Source organism: Callospermophilus lateralis, chromosome 4 (assembly GCF_048772815.1).
Source record: "Callospermophilus lateralis isolate mCalLat2 chromosome 4, mCalLat2.hap1, whole genome shotgun sequence".
Classification (NCBI taxonomy): domain Eukaryota; kingdom Metazoa; phylum Chordata; class Mammalia; order Rodentia; family Sciuridae; genus Callospermophilus; species Callospermophilus lateralis.
In genome coordinates, this window is record NC_135308.1 from 28,127,861 (window position 1) to 28,149,302 (window position 21,442).

The 21,442-nt window shown below is 32.9% G+C and overlaps 1 protein-coding gene across 1 annotated transcript in view; it reads right to left on the reverse strand.

Moving 5' to 3' along the window:
• Vegfc (vascular endothelial growth factor C) overlaps positions 1-21,442 on the reverse strand; it is a 113,610-nt gene that overhangs the window by 20,420 nt on the left and 71,748 nt on the right. The window contains exons 2-3 of the mRNA XM_076852382.1: positions 12,124-12,337; positions 10,233-10,423 (exon numbers count right to left, since the gene is read on the reverse strand). Of these exons, the coding sequence (XP_076708497.1) occupies positions 10,233-10,423; positions 12,124-12,337 (405 nt within the window). The remainder of the gene's footprint in view (positions 1-10,232; positions 10,424-12,123; positions 12,338-21,442) is intronic.

The following is a 21,442-nucleotide window of genomic DNA, read 5'->3' on the forward strand; positions in this document are numbered from 1 at the left end:
TACAATAAGGCAGGGAATTTATATGATTCCAGATTAGAGTCTTAAAGTTCAGTCTTATTTATAGGAACATCACTTGTTCTCCAAAGAAGAAAGAATTCTAACAACAAAAACACCCCAAAGTTTTTAAGTGAACACACTAATTATTAAGTAAAACTAGTGGACTTAAATTTCTAAGATTCTAAAATTCTAAATCATTATCAGTAAAAAATGGTAAAAGGGAAATCTTGTCCATGAAATGCTTGATGAGATCAATCTGTAGTAATGTAAGGATAGTTAAGCCAGGTATTATTTGGTGCCTCAATGGCAGTCTGAGCAGTGCTAAACAGGGGATATAGACTGAAGGGGTCTTGAACCTTGGCTCCTTGCTATAATTTCATACTATCAGTTGAGGATCATTGAAAATACTGAAGGGACAGAACTGGTTGTCGATTTTGTCCACACCAGTAGGGAGACTTTTTAGAAGAATATGACAGGAGGGAAGACTGTCATTTGCTACAACATGGATGGAATGGAGATCATGTTAAGGGAAATAAGCTAAGCAGAAGGACAAGTACCAAACGATTCCACATATCTGTGGAATATAAAATAGCTGAGCTCATTGATTACCAGAGACTGGGGAGGAGAGGGGAGAGGGAGGAATAGGGAAAAGCCCATCAATGGGATTAAGTTACAGTTAGGTAGGAGCAACAAGTCATGGCGTGACATGGCATAGTAAAGTGACTATAGATAGTGACGGTGTATTGTTTATCTCCAAAAGCTAGAAAAGGGGTTTTAAATGTTTTTGCCATAAAGAAATGATAAATGAGGAGAGAGATAGTTTAACATGATCACACAATGTATACTTGTATTAAAACATAACATGGTACAGCATTCATATGTGCAACTTTTGTTTTTACATACCATTTAAAAAAGTATAATAAGGGGCTGAGGTTGTGGCTCAGTGGTAGGTGCTTGCCTAGCATGCATGAAGCACTGGGTTTGATCTCCAGCACTACATAAAAAAATATACTAAAGAAAGGTGTTGTGTACATTTACAACTAAAAAAAAGTTTAAAAAATAAATATAATAAGTGGAAACACCTAAATCTTAAAAAGCACCACATTTTATTCATTTGAATTGTATTCATTACATATTCATTAAAAAATTCAATGACTTTATAAGCGTAAGGACAATAGGTTTCAGGAGAAATTGGCACAAGGTTGTACACAGGCAGGGTACTTTTATTAGCTCCCACACTTATAAATTTTTGAATTTGGAAAAGTGATTCAACTTTTTTTCTGCTGTATTTTCCCTTAATAATCAGTAAACCAAGGATAACAATCCTGATGCATTATTTCAAGGGATTATTATAAAGATTGTATAACCTACTGTATATGAATGCAATGTGTATATTGTTTGCTATAAAGATGAGAGTTGTTATTATTAACACAAATTCTCAAGATACTATGCATTTTCCAGAATACTGTCTGTCTATAATACACAGATAGTCTCAATGTATGACTGCAATCTATGCCAGAATTATGATTTTGATCAGTTTGTTCTAAAATAACATTTGTTCATGCGGTTTGGATGAAACCTTTTATTGGTGAAATGATGCAATGGCAGAAATCTTTTGCACTAAAAATAACTATTTTATGAGAAGGAACTCTGGAGGAATTATATAAACTGCAATTTTTCTGTGTCTTAGGACATCTACAGAACCTACATTAAGAACTAGTACTATAGTAGATATATAAAGCAACTTATAAGAAATTTCTAATATACTTATAAACTTGTTATTTATTCTTTTTTTTTTTTTGTTGTTGTTGTTGTTGTTGCAGAGCTAGGAATTTAACTCAGGGCCTTGCACATGCTAGGCAAGCATTCTAACACCAAGCCACATTCCAAGCCCTTAACTTTTGTATTCACATAATTTATGATTTGTGCTATTTATGCCTTGAAATAGTGTAAATGGCAGGAAGGTGTGCAGGTCGGCAAATAAAACCCCAAGGATTTGTCTACTAGGCAGTTAGATATATGTGTCTAGAGCTATAGGAGAGGTATGTAAGTGTCATAAACATTGTTAACTGAAGTCTTGGACATTGGTGAAACTACTTAGTGAATCTTTGGAATGAAAAGTGTCTAAGAATAGAAACCTGGGGCAGAGGAGCATTTAAAGGTTGAGAAGAGGCAAATGAACTGGTAAATATGTATGGGGGAGAACATGGAAGAGCAGGGTGGGTGCTGTTAAAGATACGGAAGGCAAAAAAGAGAGAGGAGGGCTTCAAAAAGGCGTCACAGGGTCAGCTGCCTCTGGGAAACCAAATATATAAAAAGCTGAATGGAGACAGGTCCCAGAAGTGGCCCTGAGGGTTGTGGCTGGGCCAAGAGTGCAGGAGAGGAGTGGCAGTGGGAAAGGAAGGATAAGGAGGGAGGCCCCATAATATGGGAGGGAAAGGGCTTAGATGGCTCAGACAATGAGGAACAGTTTTGCTTACAAGAATTCTTGCAATCACTGCAAGATCTGGCATTGTCTCCTGTGACAGAAGACCATGCAGGGCCTGAGAGTGACGGGTAAGGCATCATTTGAGATAACAGTGACTGCAGAAGAGTTGATGTTTTCCTATCCCTAACCCTGACAGCATTACTTCTGCTCCCAGGGATATCTCCCATTCTCAGTTCTACCCTGGCCTGTTTTCCAAAGAGGAAAGAGGTCACGATGAGTAGTATCAGTGATCTTGGGTAAACATCATCCATTATAGTGTGGATAACGTCTACAATTGGGATCTTCCCACAAGTATCAAGTATGTATGTAGGAACAAGAGCTTTGAAGAATGTTCTAGTGAGATGGAAAACAGTTAGCTGTATATCAAGAAAACATATTCCTGGAAACACAAGGCCATCCTTCACTTTTAAAGTTTGGAAGAGATTATATTGGTGAATTCACTGAAAAAAAAGGAGACAGAGAGAGATAAAGAGGAATTAAAAAGAAATCACTGTTCAGAGGTTAAGTTGAAGGGATTTTATAAGCTTAAAACTATAATACAGTTTGAGAGAAAAATTTACTTGTAGGCTAATTAAAATTAGGGAAAATGGTCTTAATTACTGATGTCTAATCTCTTATCTGGCTCTACACAGACAATTGTCCAACTCAGTTAATTTCATCCAAAGGAATAAATAGGCTGTTTTTTTTTTTCACCATTGAATTTTTTTTTTGTAAATAAAATTACTACTCTTTTTAATAAGCATAATAAATTCCATTTTGTTGTTGAAAGACCAATTTGTTGAATTTTGTATAGCTATAATTAAATACTAATGTTACTAAGAAAGTGTCCAGAGGTATTTTTTCCTAATCAGATAACATAAGATTAGGAAATATAAACTTTTTTAGAAGCCATAAAATAATTAATAATTAGGAGTGTCCCCCTTTCAAAAATAAAGATACATGCTTTTCAAATAACTGTCAACTTCTCTACTTGGTTATTCTCTACTACAGAAGAAGAACTAAGAACATAGTTTCAAGAAACAGATGACTTTACTTATGAGTCCTGGATCAGAAATTTTTCTAACTTCTCTAAGCTTCTGTCTAAAATTGGCATAATCATGGTGGTGACTTCAAAATGGTGATGTTGGGATCCCTCCTCTTCTACCTCTTCTTCCTCCTCTTTATCACAGGATCATCATCACAGGCCAAGATTAAGTTGAATCTTTGTTAAAGGAATTCTGAGGTTTTAAATTTGTTTAAAATCTTTCCTGTGTAGTTTTTCAATGATTATCTACAGAATACTTAGAATGTGCCAAGCTCCTTGCTAGAATCTGAATAATATTTATCAAGGACTCTTGCCCTTATGCAGCTCATAGTTTACAAGAATGACAATGACAGCAAGGGTGAATTAGATATGCATGCACACACTCATGCAAGCACACACATACACACAGATAGATATGATGTTAGAAATTTTAAAATACCACATAGTTTAAAATAAATGCTGTTTATTAAGCAAGAACCTGCAATTTAACTTCCATGTGAAATGTGTTCTTGCCATTATATGAAAATCTGAACCAAAACAATAACTAAATTTTCTCTCAAAAGAGTTAAGATCTACTCAAATATGTTGGTATTCAAAATAATAAGTAGATTCTTTTATATTTTAATGAAATATGAATCATTATGCTATTGTCAGACTGTCTTTCGCTTTAATGTGTGCACAACAGTATTTTCTATTGTACACTTAAGTTTATAGAGTACATAAATTATATTTTATTTTCAGCATTAACTAATAATCTCATATGTTTATTCAGTAAATACTGATGTCATAATTGACTTGATAAATCAATTATGATATTTTGAAATATTTTCCTAAAATGGTTTTATACTATAAAGTGAGTAGTTCTTAACCAATGCATGATATTCATTTAGGATTTAAGTAATAATAATATAATTTATTATGGAGACTAATTACATAGTTTTCTATTCTAAGAGTATATGTTTATTAAAATAATTTTTGCTTTGGGAGCAGATCAAAAAGATTTATATAAAGAGGGTACTTTCAGTTGGGTACACTGGCATATGACTCGGGAGGGTGAGGCAGGAGGATTACAAATTTAAAGCCAGCCTCAGCAATTTAGGGAGGCCCTAGGTAACTTAGCGAGATTCTGTCTCAAAAGAAAAAAAAAGGCTGGGGATGAAGGTCAGTGGTTAAGTGCCCCTGGGTTCAATTCCTGGTACCAGGAAAAAAAAAAAAAAAAGCACTTTCAATGAGGCTGGAAATTGAAAAAAGTCAGATTGTTTTCTCTGTAAAACTATTATAAAGAAGTGGAAATGGAAAGTATTTCCAACAGTAGTTTCCCAGTTGTTACCTACTGGCACTCTTTAATACGAATATTTAATAGTCAGTTCTCATCAACAAAAATGGACTTTAAATAAAATCGTGTTATAAAACAATAGGTTGTTTACCCCAGCATAGCAACAGCTATAAAACAACAATTCCTGTTTCTACTTATTTTATAGGCTATTCAAGAAAAAGGTGTACAACTCACTGAGAATATTCTAGGAAACAGTGTAACTACTAAATTCAAATGCTTGTGTGGAGACAAATATGACTACCAAATTCCTGCCTTTAAAACATCTTTATACCTAAAATACAATCAATTTATCTTCTATGATATTTAATTTTAACTTAAATCATCATAAATTAATTTAAAATCAATTTAAATATTCGATCTAATTTCCTAGATATCAATGAACAATGAAAAATATAAAATAAAAATAAATATCCCAACTTTGAGTTCATTAGATATAAAAATATATAGCCCTTGGAGGGTGTGATCAGTAATTGCATAATTTGATGAAAAGATTATAAAATGTTTAAAGAAATAATCCCTAAAAAATGGAGAAGGTAAAACCTGAGGGTTCATGTAGTATTTCAACTGGACAGCACATGGACAGCCATCAGGGGCCTATGGAACTCAGACTGGGCCTGGAAATGAACACGATTGTAGATAGTGTAACAAATTTACATCTGGCACTGAATTAATTTTAACACTGTTATGGTTAAAATGCATACACAGTGCTATAACTACAGTCAAAATCCCAATTCAGGAGTTTTAAAAATACTGAATAAAATGTGTGAACATCATCATACCTTCAGTTGGACAAAAGTGGCATTCTTTACAGAGGCCTTAATAATTTTCCTACGGCAAATGTTGTTCCTAAAGAAACTCCTGATGACTATTATTGCTGTAGAGTTCTTTATTCACATCAAAATGAAACCTGATGTCCAACCACTGTGCTTGCCAAATATAAATTTGCTAAGGATATAATACACATCACCTTCTACTTGCTGAACACATGTGAGCAGAATAAGTTAACGTTTCAGACTGTCACAACATTCTATCTAATTAACGGAATAGCTCTGACAACAGTGCAAAATAGTTATCTCCTAGTTTCGTTATATGGTAATGTATTTTACTGAGGTTTAAATATATTTTGCTATAAAATTTATGAAACATTAATTTCAAGTCCAACATAATCTGAAATGTCTTTGATAATATATGTGTTTACATTATTTCTTTAAAAAATAATGAAAAGTAGCTTGGGAGGTTAAGGCAAGAGGATTGCAAGTTCCAAGCCAGCCTCAGCAAATATGAAGCACTAAGTAAGACCTTGTCTTTAAATAAAATACAAAAGAGGGCTAGGGATGTGGCTCAGCGGTCAAGTGCCCCGAGTTCAATCCCTGGTACCAAAAAATAAAAATAAAAATAAAAAATCCCCAAAATGCCTTTTAATGTTTGAAACAGAATGTTAAATAATGCTGTTTCTGTATGTTAGAGTGAGCTTCTGGAGATGGCTAGCTTCTTTAGTCCAGCACCAATAACCATGTACTAACTCCAGGACCCAATGGACCCCATGGAGTTAGTTTTCCTTTATCCATCCCTATCTTCAACACAACATAAAAGTAAATATTATCATTCAGAGAATGTTTTAATCCAAATATGGGGCTGGAAAGCAGGTGACTTTTCTTTCGTTTCTACATTAATCACCAAATAATTTTCTTTCTACAAAATTTGCCATTTTTTTTTTTGGTTTTATCTCCTACAAATACAACTTCTCATAAGAAAATGCACTTACAACATGTGTTTATGGAAGAGGTCAAGAAGACAGCAATTTCAAAGTCCACTCATGAATTAGTTGTGGGAGACTTTGAAGCAGTTGTTATCGATTACTTCACTTAGGAATGCTTAGTGCATATGGTTTTACTTTTCAAATAATAGCTGGCTTCCTCACACAGTATGATAACTTGCCCTTCATTGAGCCCCCTGAAACATTTTTATGAAGCTTCTATTAAAAAACAACAACTTGAGTTTATCATTACTTAAAGTACAGTGTCCTTAAAATTTATTTGATTCCAATCGATGACTGTTGGTTAAAAAAATGTGTCTGGAACTTCTAACAACAACAACAAAAATAAATAAAACAACTATTTTTCATTGACTTCAGAAAATTTAATAGTAGGAAAATTCTTTTATAAATTTGAAGAAAATCCTCAAATACTCTCATTTAAACTACACTGATAATATAATAATTTGAAAAAAAAAAACTTAAGCATGAGCTTTTTTGAGTTGCTGAATTAGTAAAAATGGAAACATCAATGAACATTGCCTTTGGGAGTTTCCTACCTTGCTTTATAAATTTCCTTGAATGCAGTTCCATAAACCTTTGTATTTCTCTTTTACAAAACCTAGACTACTTTTAATTATTTTATTAATGTTTATTTTCTTGGATAATTTGCAAACTCTATTTACCTACTGCAAAACATAGTATGAAACGCTACTTAATCAAATTCAGGTTATAATTTTTCTTTTATTATTAACAAACACATCTGAGTTGATTGAAGAGAAGAACATGATATCACAAAATTCAAAGGAAGAAATGACTGATAAATATTGGCTCTCCCTTGGCATTAGCTTTTGCTGTTCTGAGGAATGACTTCTCTATTAACAAGCACACAAGGGCTTTGAATAACCTTTATCAATACGATGCTTCCTTCTAAATCGAAACTGAGAGACCCATTCACTTAGCCAAATTCTATAATTATGTGATCAACATTCTTCTGGGATCTATACCTAAATAGATTCCGATTCTCAAAATCAGCATATTCAAAACCCGACTTTTGATGTTGAATTAGTTGCCTTTCACTCAAGCATTAATTCTAAATTCTCCGAATCTTCACTATGTACCAACGATTGCTGTTGCTCACAACAATAACCAAACATAATGTTTTCTTTGATGTGATTTAGAGTCTAGGGAATAAAACTATCTGACAGATGAGATAATGATGCTAAAATGTGAGGAATAAAGGGTAATATATGAGCATGAATGACGACATGGAGGTGATGTTTATATCTAGGTCTAAGGATGAGGAGAAATTAACTGGATAAATGAAGATCTGGGGATCATTTCCACAGAGCAAAGCCTTTTAAGAATGTGAAAGTGAGAGGTGCTGACATAATATAAGAGCTAAGAATTTGGGTACTGATGAAAAGTAGCTTTTAAAGAGAAGAGCAGTAACAAATGAGGCTGGAATTTAGGGAGCAACTAAATCATGAACCACCCAATAAATATAATGTGAAGGAATTTTGACTTAGAGAGGGTGCCATTCAAAATGTTTAGCACCTAGTGTGTTTGCACCAATCAGAACAATCAGATTGCCTGAGCAATCCAATTAGCAAACACCAGCTAATCAATACACTGGCTGTGTGCTAGCTCAGTTCCAAGCAAGCAATGCTATGGAAAGTTTTAGAAAAAAAAATCACTATTAAAATATGGCTAACATGGATTGGAATAGAATGACATTAGGGACCAGTTATTAGACTGGTCCAGGTCTAGGTGAGGATTAACGTGGTCTATGTCACAGTGGGATCAGCAGAATGAAGACACGAGATGCATCCTAGAGATGTTTGGAAAGCTTTTTAAAAGAAGATCAAGTTGGTTTAACTAAATAGATGAATGACAATGTCATTTTCAGAAAGAGACTCTGGAAAAAATAAGATTCATTTACTTGTTTGTTTGTTTGAGGAGAAGGTGCTTGGATGTAACTCCGGTGTGAGACAGATTAGTGTCAAAACTGTTTAGGCAAAAGCCAAATCACAAATTCAAGTACGTAGTATGGTTATCTGGAGAGCAGTCTACTAAATAATACTTGAGAGTCTTCAAAATGAGTAGATGAAGACATATAATGTGAGTGTGCAGAATTGGATGAGAGGTGTCCTGGGAAAAATGTTAATTTCCACCCCTAGTATCTTTAATCTCCAAGTCCACAAATGCAAGGGAACTTGAAATGCCTCTGATGCTCCTTCCAACTGATGAAATAACATCCTCTCTGTTCTCTTTGCCTCTGTTTCTCCTCTTCCAAATCTGTCCTCAAAGCTGTCCCCAGCTTGATAGTGTAACAAATCTGAGTCGTCAGTTTCTACAAAACATCTATCCCAGCCTTGGATTGCTGGCCTCTTCCTTCCTCTCCAGTATCATCTAATGTACCTAGCCCTTGAAGTCACTTTTTGTGCTTCCAATACTATGAGCTTCTTTAATTGTTGGGAACCAACATGCATTCTCTGTCGCAGGGTCTTTGCATACACCTTTAAGTTAGTTTTAAAGACTAATTTGCAACTACATGGAAAAATGCAGTCAAAGGAACTGAGGCAGTAATTTTAACTTTCAGTCCCATTAATATTATATTAAAATAAGAGTAGCTTTAGCTAGCTATGATCAACTAAGATGTACATGAAATTAAAATGTGACTTGCTGTCATTCCACATCATACAATCAAATTTAACATCACATTTTTCAAAAATTCCATTTTTCATTTTAACCATCAAAACATAGTTTTGAATGTAATCAGAATACTGATGCTAGTCCACTTATCATAAGAATGGAAAAGTCTTTAAAGCAACTACAGTTTTGTCTTTCTGGGATACGCTTGCATCAGGCCAGCCCACAGTATTGCCTCTGTGCAGGCAGTCAGCACCCACATGACTTCAACCAACACTTTAACATCGTATTGGATGGCCTTTATGGATTATTCAAAATATTTGAGATTTAGTGTCAGAATTATCTTCCTTGCTTTTGAAAGGAACACAATAATTTTTTTAATGTAATGGCTTATTTCAACACTATGCCACTGTTTCACAGAACACATGGATATAAGTATACATTTTGGATATGTAATTTGTGTTATATACAACCAAAAGATATAACCATTTAAAAGAATTTTAGTTTTAAATGAAAATGCTTATTCTTGAAGGTCAACTCATGCACACACACATATCCATATATTGTACACACATGCATAAATATATACATATATATAATACATACACATACATATAATGCCCACACGAATACACACACACACACACATATATGTATATATATAGTGCACACATATATATCCACACACATATACACATTCTGTGTACACACACACACACATACACTGCTATTTATCATTTTCTTCACTAGGTTTTGATTCCACTATATATGAACAAAGTTCATACAGCATCAATTACTTTCTTCATGATACTGTTTTATCCCAAAACAAAATATTAGACCTTTACTTCATTCTCCTAAGAAATATTAAAAACTCTGACTTGAACAAAACTACTTCAGTGGGACCAGAAGTTTTAGTCCCACGTTCCCAGAGTCAAATGCTGTTCCTGAGAGGGCTCTCAGAGCTGAAATAGGAAATACCTACCGTCTTGCTGAGGTAGCCTGTGCTGGTGTTCATGCACTGTAGCCCCTCACTGTTGCAGCAGCCCCCACATCTGTAGACGGACACACATGGAGGTTTAAAGAAGGTGTTTGTTGCTGCTCCAAACTCCTTCCCCACATCTATACACACCTCACGTGGCATGCATTGAGTCTTTCTCCACTCATTATCAATACCTGTCGAGTCACAGGGAAGTCTGTAAGTTACACAGAAGCCACCAAGGGGGAAAAAGCCCACAGCAGTTGGAAGCTACTCACATTTGATTTCAGATTTTATGCTTTAAGTACAATATATAAATTTAGGGAAATAGCTGCCATGATCCTAAATTGCCCTGTAAATAGGAATATGATCTAGCTAATACCAGCTAAGGATATTTTCCTAAAAAAAATCATTTCTAAAGCCATGTAACAAGCAAAGTTAGGACTGCATTTTTTAAAAAACATTAAATCACTATTCCACAGCAATTATGTTTGATTTTTCTTATTTAAGAGAATGGGAATTTAATGTATGGATGCTTATAAGATTGCAGAAACAGAGTCATGTTCATTTGCTGTTATATACTGCTTTGTGGTCTTGAAGCAGATGTAAATGATATGATTTTATTTTCTTTTTAAAAGGAAATATAAAAGGAAATGTAAATGAGAAGTTGGCTATGGTTTTGGATTCAACTCAAAAATCATTTTCAGGCAGGCTACTTGACAATTTGGGGTAAAATCATGGCAATAGCTATGTGAAATGCAAGGTTAATTTCCACCCATCAGTCTTTGTATCTAAACTAACTTTATTTTTTTTTCCAGGAAAATCAAATTTCCTATTCCTTTCGTGCTTTTTCTTGGAATTTTTTATCATTTTTTTTAGTGGCTTCCTATAACACTGTTGACTCTTTTACTGTATTACAAATGATGTATTTCCTAAGTGATCTAGTTTATTTCTCCCATATTTTCCCTAAAATAAAATTTTGGGAAAAAAAAACTATAAAAAGACATAGACTATAGGTTATTCAACCATGAAGTCATTTTTGTTTGTTTTTGCTCTCAAAATACTTTGTAATATCAAACCTTTCAAGTAATGTCTAACAACTAAAGGGAGCTATTTTTTAAAATTAGCTCATCAATTGATAACATGCTCTTTTATGCAATATTGCAGTGTTTTGTGAGATGTATGCTATATATTCCATCAACTTCACAAAATCCAGCTCTGATCTAGCCATCTATCTACAAGGTGGGAGACAACAAATAACATTTGAAAAGGTGATCCAGGTTTGTTTTTAGAGAAATTAAGCATTTCTAAGTTCAAATCAGAAAGAAAACTTAGGTAGAGTTATTTTGTAAGATATAATATACTTTAAATGATTAAACTTGCCTAGTGTGTAAACTATATGTAAATGTTTTAAAATTTATTTTTTTATTTTTTGGTACCAGGGATTGAACTCAGGGGCACTTGGCACTGAGCTGCATGCCCCGCCCTATTTTGTATTTTAATTAGAGACAGGGTCTCACTGAGTTGCTTCATAGCTCACTGTTGCAGAAGCTGGCTCTGAACTCACAATCTCCTGCCTCAGCCTCCCAAGCTACTGGGACTACAGATATGTGAGACCACATCCAGCAGTTTTTATAATTTGACAATGGGATATTACCCCAATTTAAAAAAAAAAATGTGTTTTTTAATACACCTGTGCCTTTCTAGCTTTGAATTTCAAGAAAACTTAACACTCCAAGTGAAATTAAACAATGTTGTATATTTAAAGTATTTTTAATTTTCTATTTTCTTGACAATCATGCCATAAGGTATAAATGCTGAAATTAAAGGGCCATGCTGGCAGCCTTAAATAATTTGATATATGAGGCTCAGTATATAATTTCTTTCTCACACTTACTTTTCAGGATCTCTGCATTATAATGTGCTGCAGCAAATTTTTGTGTCTCTTCTGTCCTTGTGTTGAGGTTGGGTTGTTCTTTACTGTGTTGCCAGCCTCCTTTCCTTAACTGACACTTGTACATTTTCCAGTATTCTGGGTAGAGAACAGTCATGAGCTCATCTACACTCGACACAGACCGCAACTGTTCCTCCAGATCTTTGCCTGCATATGCCTGTCAAGGAAAAATGCAAGATTAATTACTTATCAGTCTCAGGATATGGAAACAGATACATTTAAAAAACCTTTAGGCTTAACGTTATCTATGCTATATTTGCTAATAAAAATATTGTCAATGACTCCTCACCTACTTTAATTTCTTGGTAAAATTATATTTATATTTTAATTAGTCTGAATTGCAATTAGCAATATATACTTTGTTTTTAAGACAAAATTTTTGATATGTGATGTTTTTGGGAAAGCATTACAATTCTTATTTCACATATAGGGCACAATTTTTCATATCTCTGTATATAAAGTATGTTCACACCAATTTATGCCTTTATACGTGTACTTTGTTGTTCTTTTGCGCATTAAAATTCTTAATTGATTTTAATGATTTTCAAAGTGGCTTATTTTATTTATCATTCTTTTACATAATTGGCAAATTTGTTAGCTTAAAAATGTATTCAAGTTTGTACTGCCCACTTACATAAAAACTACACTGAAATTTATTGTTTCCTTTTTAGTTATAAGCATTGATAAAATATAATTAAGTAGGATGCTAAAAACTTAGAGATCTTACTTTCATGGAAGCTTTTGAAGAATAAAAAAAATCACGTAAAATAAGATTTCAAGAGTAGTGCCACAATAAAATTTATATTTTAGCAAAACCTCCCAACATTTCAAAAAAATTTTATAAGCAAAATTAATTTTGCTGTGAAAAAAACATGAGATAGTTTAAAGCAGACTAAATCCACTTATAAATTGTTGCTTATTATAAGTATATCCAATTAGGGAGAAAATTCCATTGCATTTAATTAATTACCATATCTAAGAAAAAATTAATTTTTCTAACTTATGCTTTAAAATGAGAAAAAGTGGAACTTTTTTTGATTTATCTATCTTTGAAGTAAAATGCAACAGTAACTCTTTATTTTATATTGCAATGATCAGTCCATATTTTTTTAGCAAGCACAGGAATCCATTGGAGAATTGTTAAAATTGCAGTTAACTGCTTTCACCTCCCCATAAATTTCTGGGTAGGAATCAAGACTCTATGTTCATTTCAACAAGTTATAGTTCTCCTTCTCTAACTTTTGAAGAATAAAATTAACATATTTTTCTTAACAATTGAAATATTATTTAATTGAAAGTCTCTCACACTGCATTTTAAGTAATTCAAATTATCCTTATAATTTTTGTAATACATTTTCTTACATAATTACAAAACCTCCTAAAAATAAGGCAATAGATTATGAAATGTGTTCCTATTAGAGAATGAAGTTGGCAATTAATATTGGGTGTCCACTTTCTCTACCATTTACTGTGTGATTTGAGAATGTCATTTAATTTCTGTTAGTTCTACGTTATTTATATTATAAAAGTGCTGATATCAATCCATTACTTTCTGTCATATGTAGGAGGGCTCTTGATACACCATACAATTCTACAAAATAGTAAATGGAGAGGAGATCTTAGTAAGTAACATAATATCGTTATCAATTTCCCAATTAAATATTCATGAAATATTTGCCTGAAGAAAATCTTACATATTACATAAAACACAGGAATCAAAAGTGTTTCAGAATCTAAAAGAAGAACTACTTTAGAGAAAGATTATAAAAGTACAAGTTTATAAAAATAACACATGTAAGGGGATGAACATGTTGACTGTGGTGATCATTTCACTATATATAAAAATACCTACATTTATATATATGAACATCATATTGTACAGCTTGTCTTTAAAGGGTACATTTTTATTGTATAAATCACATCTTAAAGCTTATATTTAAGGCACGTAATTTTTTTTATCAATCATACCTCAGTAAAATGGGGTGGATGAGGGACAGCTATATTTGTGGTCACTGCTACCTTCTGTAAAACATCATGGCTGGGTTTTGTTAGCCTTTGCTTGTTCAATAGCCTCAAAACACAAGGAGCAACAGAGGACTGCGTGTAACTGGAGGGTGGCTGGAGCTCTTGCCTTTAATACTCAGCTAGGATTAAAGTTAGGCTGTGGCCTAAGATGATCACATCCATTTCCAGAGTAGGGCTGAGTGCTCCCTCCACCCAGAGGAGCTCCAACACAAAACCAGCACACAGCTCAGAGCAAGATAGCACGGAACATTAAGAAATGGGATGGTGATGAAGGATATTCAGCTAATTATTTCTTGAAGTTTTAAGACAGAGAAATTACTCTTGTACTTAAAAAATAAAGAAATGAAAAACACCACTGTAATATTTATATCTCTTATAGAGAAAACAATCTCCCTCAAAAGATCAACAGGAGAAAAATATGCACATAAAATTCATGAGAGAGACAAATGTAACAAAAAATGAAAAAAACAATAGAAGATAAACATTAGCATATCTATATTCTTGGGCTGAAAAAAGGTCTTCCTAAAGGTGGTTATTAAAAATGTATAATTTATGTATGGTGGAAAACATTGTTGAAAAAAAAACAAAGAAAATGAAATAAGAAAGCTTTGCAATATATATAATAGATAAAAAAAGATTAAGTTCTTAATATATCACAAAAACATGTTAATGAAAAAATTAACTAAAATTAATAGAAAAATGGGCAGAGAATTTGAACAGAATAATCATAAAGAAAAAAAGGTAAAAGTAATATATATTGGATAACAACAAAAGTGAAGGAGCTATAATTCTTTCCAACCCTTGTAGTAGTATACATGAGTAAAGTTATTCATAAAAAATACTGTATTGCAACTTAAAAGGACTTTAAACATTCCTGATTAAGATAAGAAATTCATTTTAGAATTAAACTTCCCATCCAAAGAAGTGATGAAATTCTTTTAGATATATGTACAAACTCATTGTGAGGCTGTCTATATGATGATGACTATGACAACAACCAATATAAACAATAAAAAGTGATTAAATAATTTATGGAAAAATATAAATTAGCAGAGAAATTAATATAACAGTATAAAATGATAATAACAGTTATATACTTTAGTCATGAAAAATTGTTCACAACAGATTCTTTGAAAAAGTAGGGAACACAACTTATAAATTACACACACAAACAAGGATCAGACATAGAGTTTTATATTGGTACAGTCTTTTCAAAAAATGAAATTTACATATGGATACATTGTCTTGAAAGAAAAGCTAGTTAGCAATAAAAATTATCGTCTTCAAATTGTAGGATGGAGGAAATTATGCTCTTTTTATGTACTTCTGTATTTAATTTTAAATATAATTTTATAATCATAATAAAATTTTTAAAGTAATCATCTTGCATGGAATTAAAGTAAGCATATTGCATGGAATTAGTTCTCATTTCACCCTTTCACACACATATATATTGTTTGCTGCTCTTATATTTGCATAGAGCAAGCATCTGACATATTATTTAAGTTATAACATTCATTGGCAAAAGCAGAGATTATGATATTGAATAAAAATGTCTTGAAGACTAAGTAATTCATTATTTTTTTCAAACTAGATGATAATTACTGTATTATATTTATGTGAAATAAAAACAAGTTTTAGTACCAAGAGACCCAGATTTCTATCGTGAATGAGAAGATCATATTTAATTGGGAAGCAACAGACGTCATATCTTCAAACCTTATTTTATTCTGTAAAATAGAAATAATGATATTTCTATCATATGAGTTTTTGTAATGATTCAAATATAAATTTGATATTGAAGTATAATGTATGTTTATTTGAGTTCTTTTGGATAAATATAAAGGAGTGAGACAGCTGGATCATATAATAGGTCCATTCCAGTCATTTGAGGAATCTCTATACTGCTTTCCACAGTGCTTGTATTTATTTGCAGTTCTACTAAAATGTATAAATACACCTTTTTCCCCCACATCCTTGCCAGCTTTTATTATTACTTGTATTCATTTTTAATTATTTTTTTATTTATATATGACAGTGGAATGTATTATAATTCTTATTACATATACAGAGCACAATTTTTCATATCCCTGGTTGTATACAAAGTATAGTCACACCAATTCATGTCTTCATACATGTACTTTGGATAATAATGTCCATCACATTCCACCATCATTTCTAACCCCAGCCCCCTCCCTTTCCCACAACTCCTCTGCCCTATCAAGAATTCCTCTATTCCTCCCATGCTCACCCTCACTACCCCACTATGAATGAGCCTCCTTATATCAGAGAAAACATTTGGCATTTATTTGAGATTGGCTAATTTCACTAAGCATTATCTTCTCCAACTTCATCCATTTACCTGAAAATGCCATGATTTTATTCTCTTTTATTGCTGAGTAATATTCCATTGTGTATATATGCCACTTTTTTTCCATTCATCTACTGAAGGGCATCTATGTTGGCTCTACAGTTTAGCTATTGTGAATTGTGCTGCTATAAATATTGATGTGGCTGTGTCCCTGTACTATGCTGTTTTTAAGTCCTTTGGGTATAGACTGAAGAGAGGAATAGCTGTGTCAAAAGGTAGTTCCATTCCCAATTTTCCAAGAAATCTCCATACTGCTTTCCATATTGGCTGCACCAGTGGGCAGTCCCACCAGCAATGTATGAATGTGCCTTTTCCCCCACATCCTCGCCAACACTTATTGTTGTTTGTATGTATAATAGCTGCCATTCTGACTGGAGTGAGATGAAATGTCAGAGAGTTTTGATTTGCATTTCTCTAATTGCTAGCAATGATGAACATTTTTTCATATATTTGTTGATTGGTTATATATCATCTTCTGAGAAGTATCTGTTCAAGTCCTTGGCCCATTTATTGATTGAGTTATTTGCTTTTTTGGTGTTTAGCTTTTTGAGTTCTTATATATCTTAGAGATTAGTGCTCTATCTGATCTGTGAAGGGTAAATATTTGCTCCCAAGATATAGGTTCTCTATTCACCTCATAGATTATTTCTTTTGCTGAGAAGAAACATTTTAGTTTGAGTCTATGTCATTTATTGATTCTTGATTTTAATTCTTGTGCCAAAGGAGTATTATTAAGGAAATTGGGACTTAATCCCACATGATGGAGATTAGAGCCAACTTTTTTTTTCCTATTTGACACAGGATCTCTGGTTTTATTCCTAGGTCTTTGATCCATTTTGAGCTGAGTTTTGTGCATGGTGAGAGACAGAGGTTTAATTTCATTTTGTTTCATATGGATTTCCAGTTTTCCCAGCACCATTTGTTGAAGAGGTTACCTTTCTCAATGAATGTTTTGGATGCCTTTGTCTAATATAAGATAATTATAATTTTGTGGGTTAGTCTCTCTGTCCTATATTCTGTACCATTGGTGTACCAGTCTGTTTTAGTGACAATTGCTTTGTAGTGCAGTTTAAGGTCTGGTATAGTGATGCCACCTGCTTCACTCTTCCTGCAAAGAATTGCTTTAGCTATTCTGGATCTCTTATTTTTCCAGATGAATTTCATGACTGCTTTTTCTATTTATATGAGGAATATCATTAGGATTTTGATTAGAATTGCATTAAATATGTGTAGTGCTTTTGATAATATGGTCATTTTGATAATATTAATTCTGTCTATCCAAGAGCAAGGTAGGTATTTCCATCTTCCAAGGTCTTCTCTGATTTCTTTCTTTAGGATTTTATTCTTGATGGCTGCTATTCTAACTGGAATGAGATGAAATTTCAATGTAGTTTTTATTTACATTTCCCTGATTGCTAAGGATGTTGAACTTTTTTTTATATATTGATTGGTCATTTGCATTTCTTCCTTTGTGAAATGTCTGTTTAGTTCTTTTGCTGGTTTATTAATTTGTGTGTGTGTTTGTATGTGAGCATGTGTGCATGTGTATTAAGCAAAAAAGAATAGCAGGTAGATTTTCTTCTGTTCTGTAGGTTCTCTCTTCATGCTCTTTTTTGTTTGTTTGTTTGCTGTGCAGGTGCTTTTTAGTTAGAAGTCAATCCACTTATTTATTCTTGATTTTATTTATTGGGCTTTAGGAGCCTTCTTAAAGAAGTCAGTGTTTGCACCAACATGTTGGAGAGTTGACCCTTTGAATTGAAGAACCAAAATCAACATACTATAGTGATACATGCATACTGCTCTTTATAGAAGCCCAATTCACAATAGCTAAGATGTGAAACCACCCTAGGTACCCTCAATAGACTGCTGGTTTAAGAATATGGAGTTTTACTCAGTCATAAAGAAGAATAAAATCATGACATTTGATGGTAAATACACACGGAACTGGAGAACAGCATGCTGAGTGAAATAAGCCAGATTCACAAAGTCAAGGGTCAAATGTTTTCTCTTAAATCTGTAATCCAGAGAGCAATATGGAATTAAAAAGGGCGGGGGATCCTCATGAAAATTCAAGGGAGAACAGTGGAGCAGAGAAACAAGAATGAAGAAGAGGAAGAAGAGATGGAAAGGGGAGAAGCAAACTAAAGAAATTAACCAAACTATGACATGTGTACGGGTGAACATCACAATGAATCCCACTTTTATGTATAATGCACCAATTGTAAAACTAAATCAATTAAAAACAAAAAAAATTACTACTTTCTGGGTAGGCAAAAATTAAGAGTGATAACAGACAGAAATGTGGAGACAGGTTTTTTTTTTTTTTAATGTGGAGAAAGGTGTACTTTCAAAAACTATTGTAGGAAATGCAATAAGGTGTTATTAACTCATTAAAGCAAAAATCAGCTAATGTTTATAACACACAATGATCAACCCCCCCGCCAAAAAAAAAAAGAAGTAGAATCTACTTTTGCAGTCAGAGAGGGAATTATTTGCCAGTATAACATCCTTTGAAAATAACAGCACAGTACAGAGGTTGTTTTTTTAAATAGCTGAAATTTTTACACCATTGTGAACTAAGTACTTCATATGTTCAGGTGTAATATTTCTTTAGATCTCTTTTCTGCATTTTCAAAAGACTAGTCACCTAGGAATTCATCATTGTCAGCTAAGTCATATGGCTGTGCAGTGAACAGCCATCCTAGAGAATAAAGCTAGAGCTGGTTAGGGATACACAGTAGTAGCAAGCCACAGCAAATTCACTTCATATTCTACTTTTCAGGAATTTGCAAAGGCTCTATTAATCCAGAAAGAGTTCTGACGAGGGACATATCAAAATCTTTCAAGTAGAAGAGCTTGCACATGAACGTCCAATTCCTTCTTAATGCACTTCTGAGTCTTTATCTTCAATAATGTTTTCTAAAATGGTGAGGTCCTTTGCTTGAATATTAAGAAGTATTCCTTTTATGTTCCAAAGGGGTTTGCTATAGTTCAAAAGAGAAAATGCCTTACAAATGGATATTCAACTGGCATAAAGCCTGGAGCAATCTAAAACTGAATCTAATTTTTATTCCAATGTGGATGAATCAATTAGGTGGTAATAAAAATAATTGTGACTTTTATGACAATCAGGAAAGATGCTATGGAAGGCAAAGATGAATGTGCAATGTCATCAGCCAGAAGATACAGAGATAATATTTGATACACGGTGATGTCTTGCATTCTCTAGTGAAAGCTACTTGTTTGGCTTTTATTCTGAAATTAAATTCTGTTGACTCTACTTTCTTGTACAATGGCAAAATGATCTCAGAAATATTAATGCTAACCTTTTTCCAGATATTATTGCAAAAAGGACACTGAACAATTGAGACCAAAATTAACAAAAGCAATTGTTCCACCCAGGGATGACTTTCCACTCCCTGACCCCCATTCCCCTGGGATGGGAACAAAAATTGTCACATTTTTTTGTTTTCATAACTGTGCCAGGCCTGCTGCTAAACACGCTGTAACACGCAGGACAGTCTAACATGTAATGGTGCTGCTGTTGGTAAACAGTGCAGTTGAGTAAGAGTGGGTTTTTCCAGGATAATTTAATTATATGTGTCATTTATTAGCCTCTGAAGAACAGGCCAGAAGGTTGAAAATTTGCAAGAATTTCACTCTGCAAAATACCTTACAGACATTAGAATGACTGTATGAATGAATTTAAAGTATCACTAGCAGTTGGACTTAGTAACTGTAATATTCTTGGTGAGATTTATGTATTGGTCAGGGTAATATATCATTTTCTTTTTATATAGGCATTTCTCAACAGTGTTTCATTGCTTCATGAGAATGTGATGCTTGATATGTAGTATTCCTAGGTAAGTAAAGTCAATGTGTTTCTCAATTATTTTCATTCCATGGTTTATTATTTCAAAACAAGTTTTACATGTTTTTAAAAATATATATTTATAAAATCATTTTGAAATTAAAATCTGTAAGGGATTATTAAAATATTTATGTTTTATCAAAATTGCTTTTCTTCTTGGACATTTTAAAGACCAACTGAAGCTTATGCTATTTTCTACTGAAAGTAATATGAATAACGTGATTTTAAAAAATTTAATTAATGAAAACTATTTATTTAAAAATGTGAGTAAATCCTACATATCCAGCTTATGACTTTTTACAAATTGAATTCTTATAATCAGACCCAGGTCAACGTATTGAATCCTGACTATATCCAAGCTTTCTTTATTCCCTGTCTCTTCTAACGCCCCACCAAAGGGGAGGGGGTAGCATTTTTTGATTTCTTCTCATGTAAGTCTTTAAAAAACAAAACAAAACAAAAAAAAAACTCCTTTTCTAATTCACACAGATGGAATTACAATATGCAGTCTTTAGATTTGGGCTCCATTTCTCAACCTTTTATTTCTGAAATGGATCCTTATTGAAGCAGTTAGATTTGCTGTTCTCTGGTTTTCCATTTTATGAACTACTGAAATTGATCTAGTCTAGGCATCATGTATCTTTTTCTGAAAATATCATGCATTTTAGGGTATTTATTATCACAAATGGAATTGATGGCTCATGGAAATAAGCATATACTTAGCTTATATGTATATGGCCAAACCATTTTTCAAAGTAATTTTGCCAATTTATATGCTGAGGGCTACAGAAGAATCCCCTTGTGCATATCTTTGCCTATTGCTGGTATTATTGTTTTTAATTTTCATTCATTCCAATAGGTACATTGTGATAATCATTGCGGTTTAATGCATAGCTCCTATATTGAATACTCTTTTATCTGTTATTTGGATATTGTCTCTTTTAAGAAGTGCCAACTAAAAGCTTTTCATTCATTCATTTCTGTTGTTTATTCTG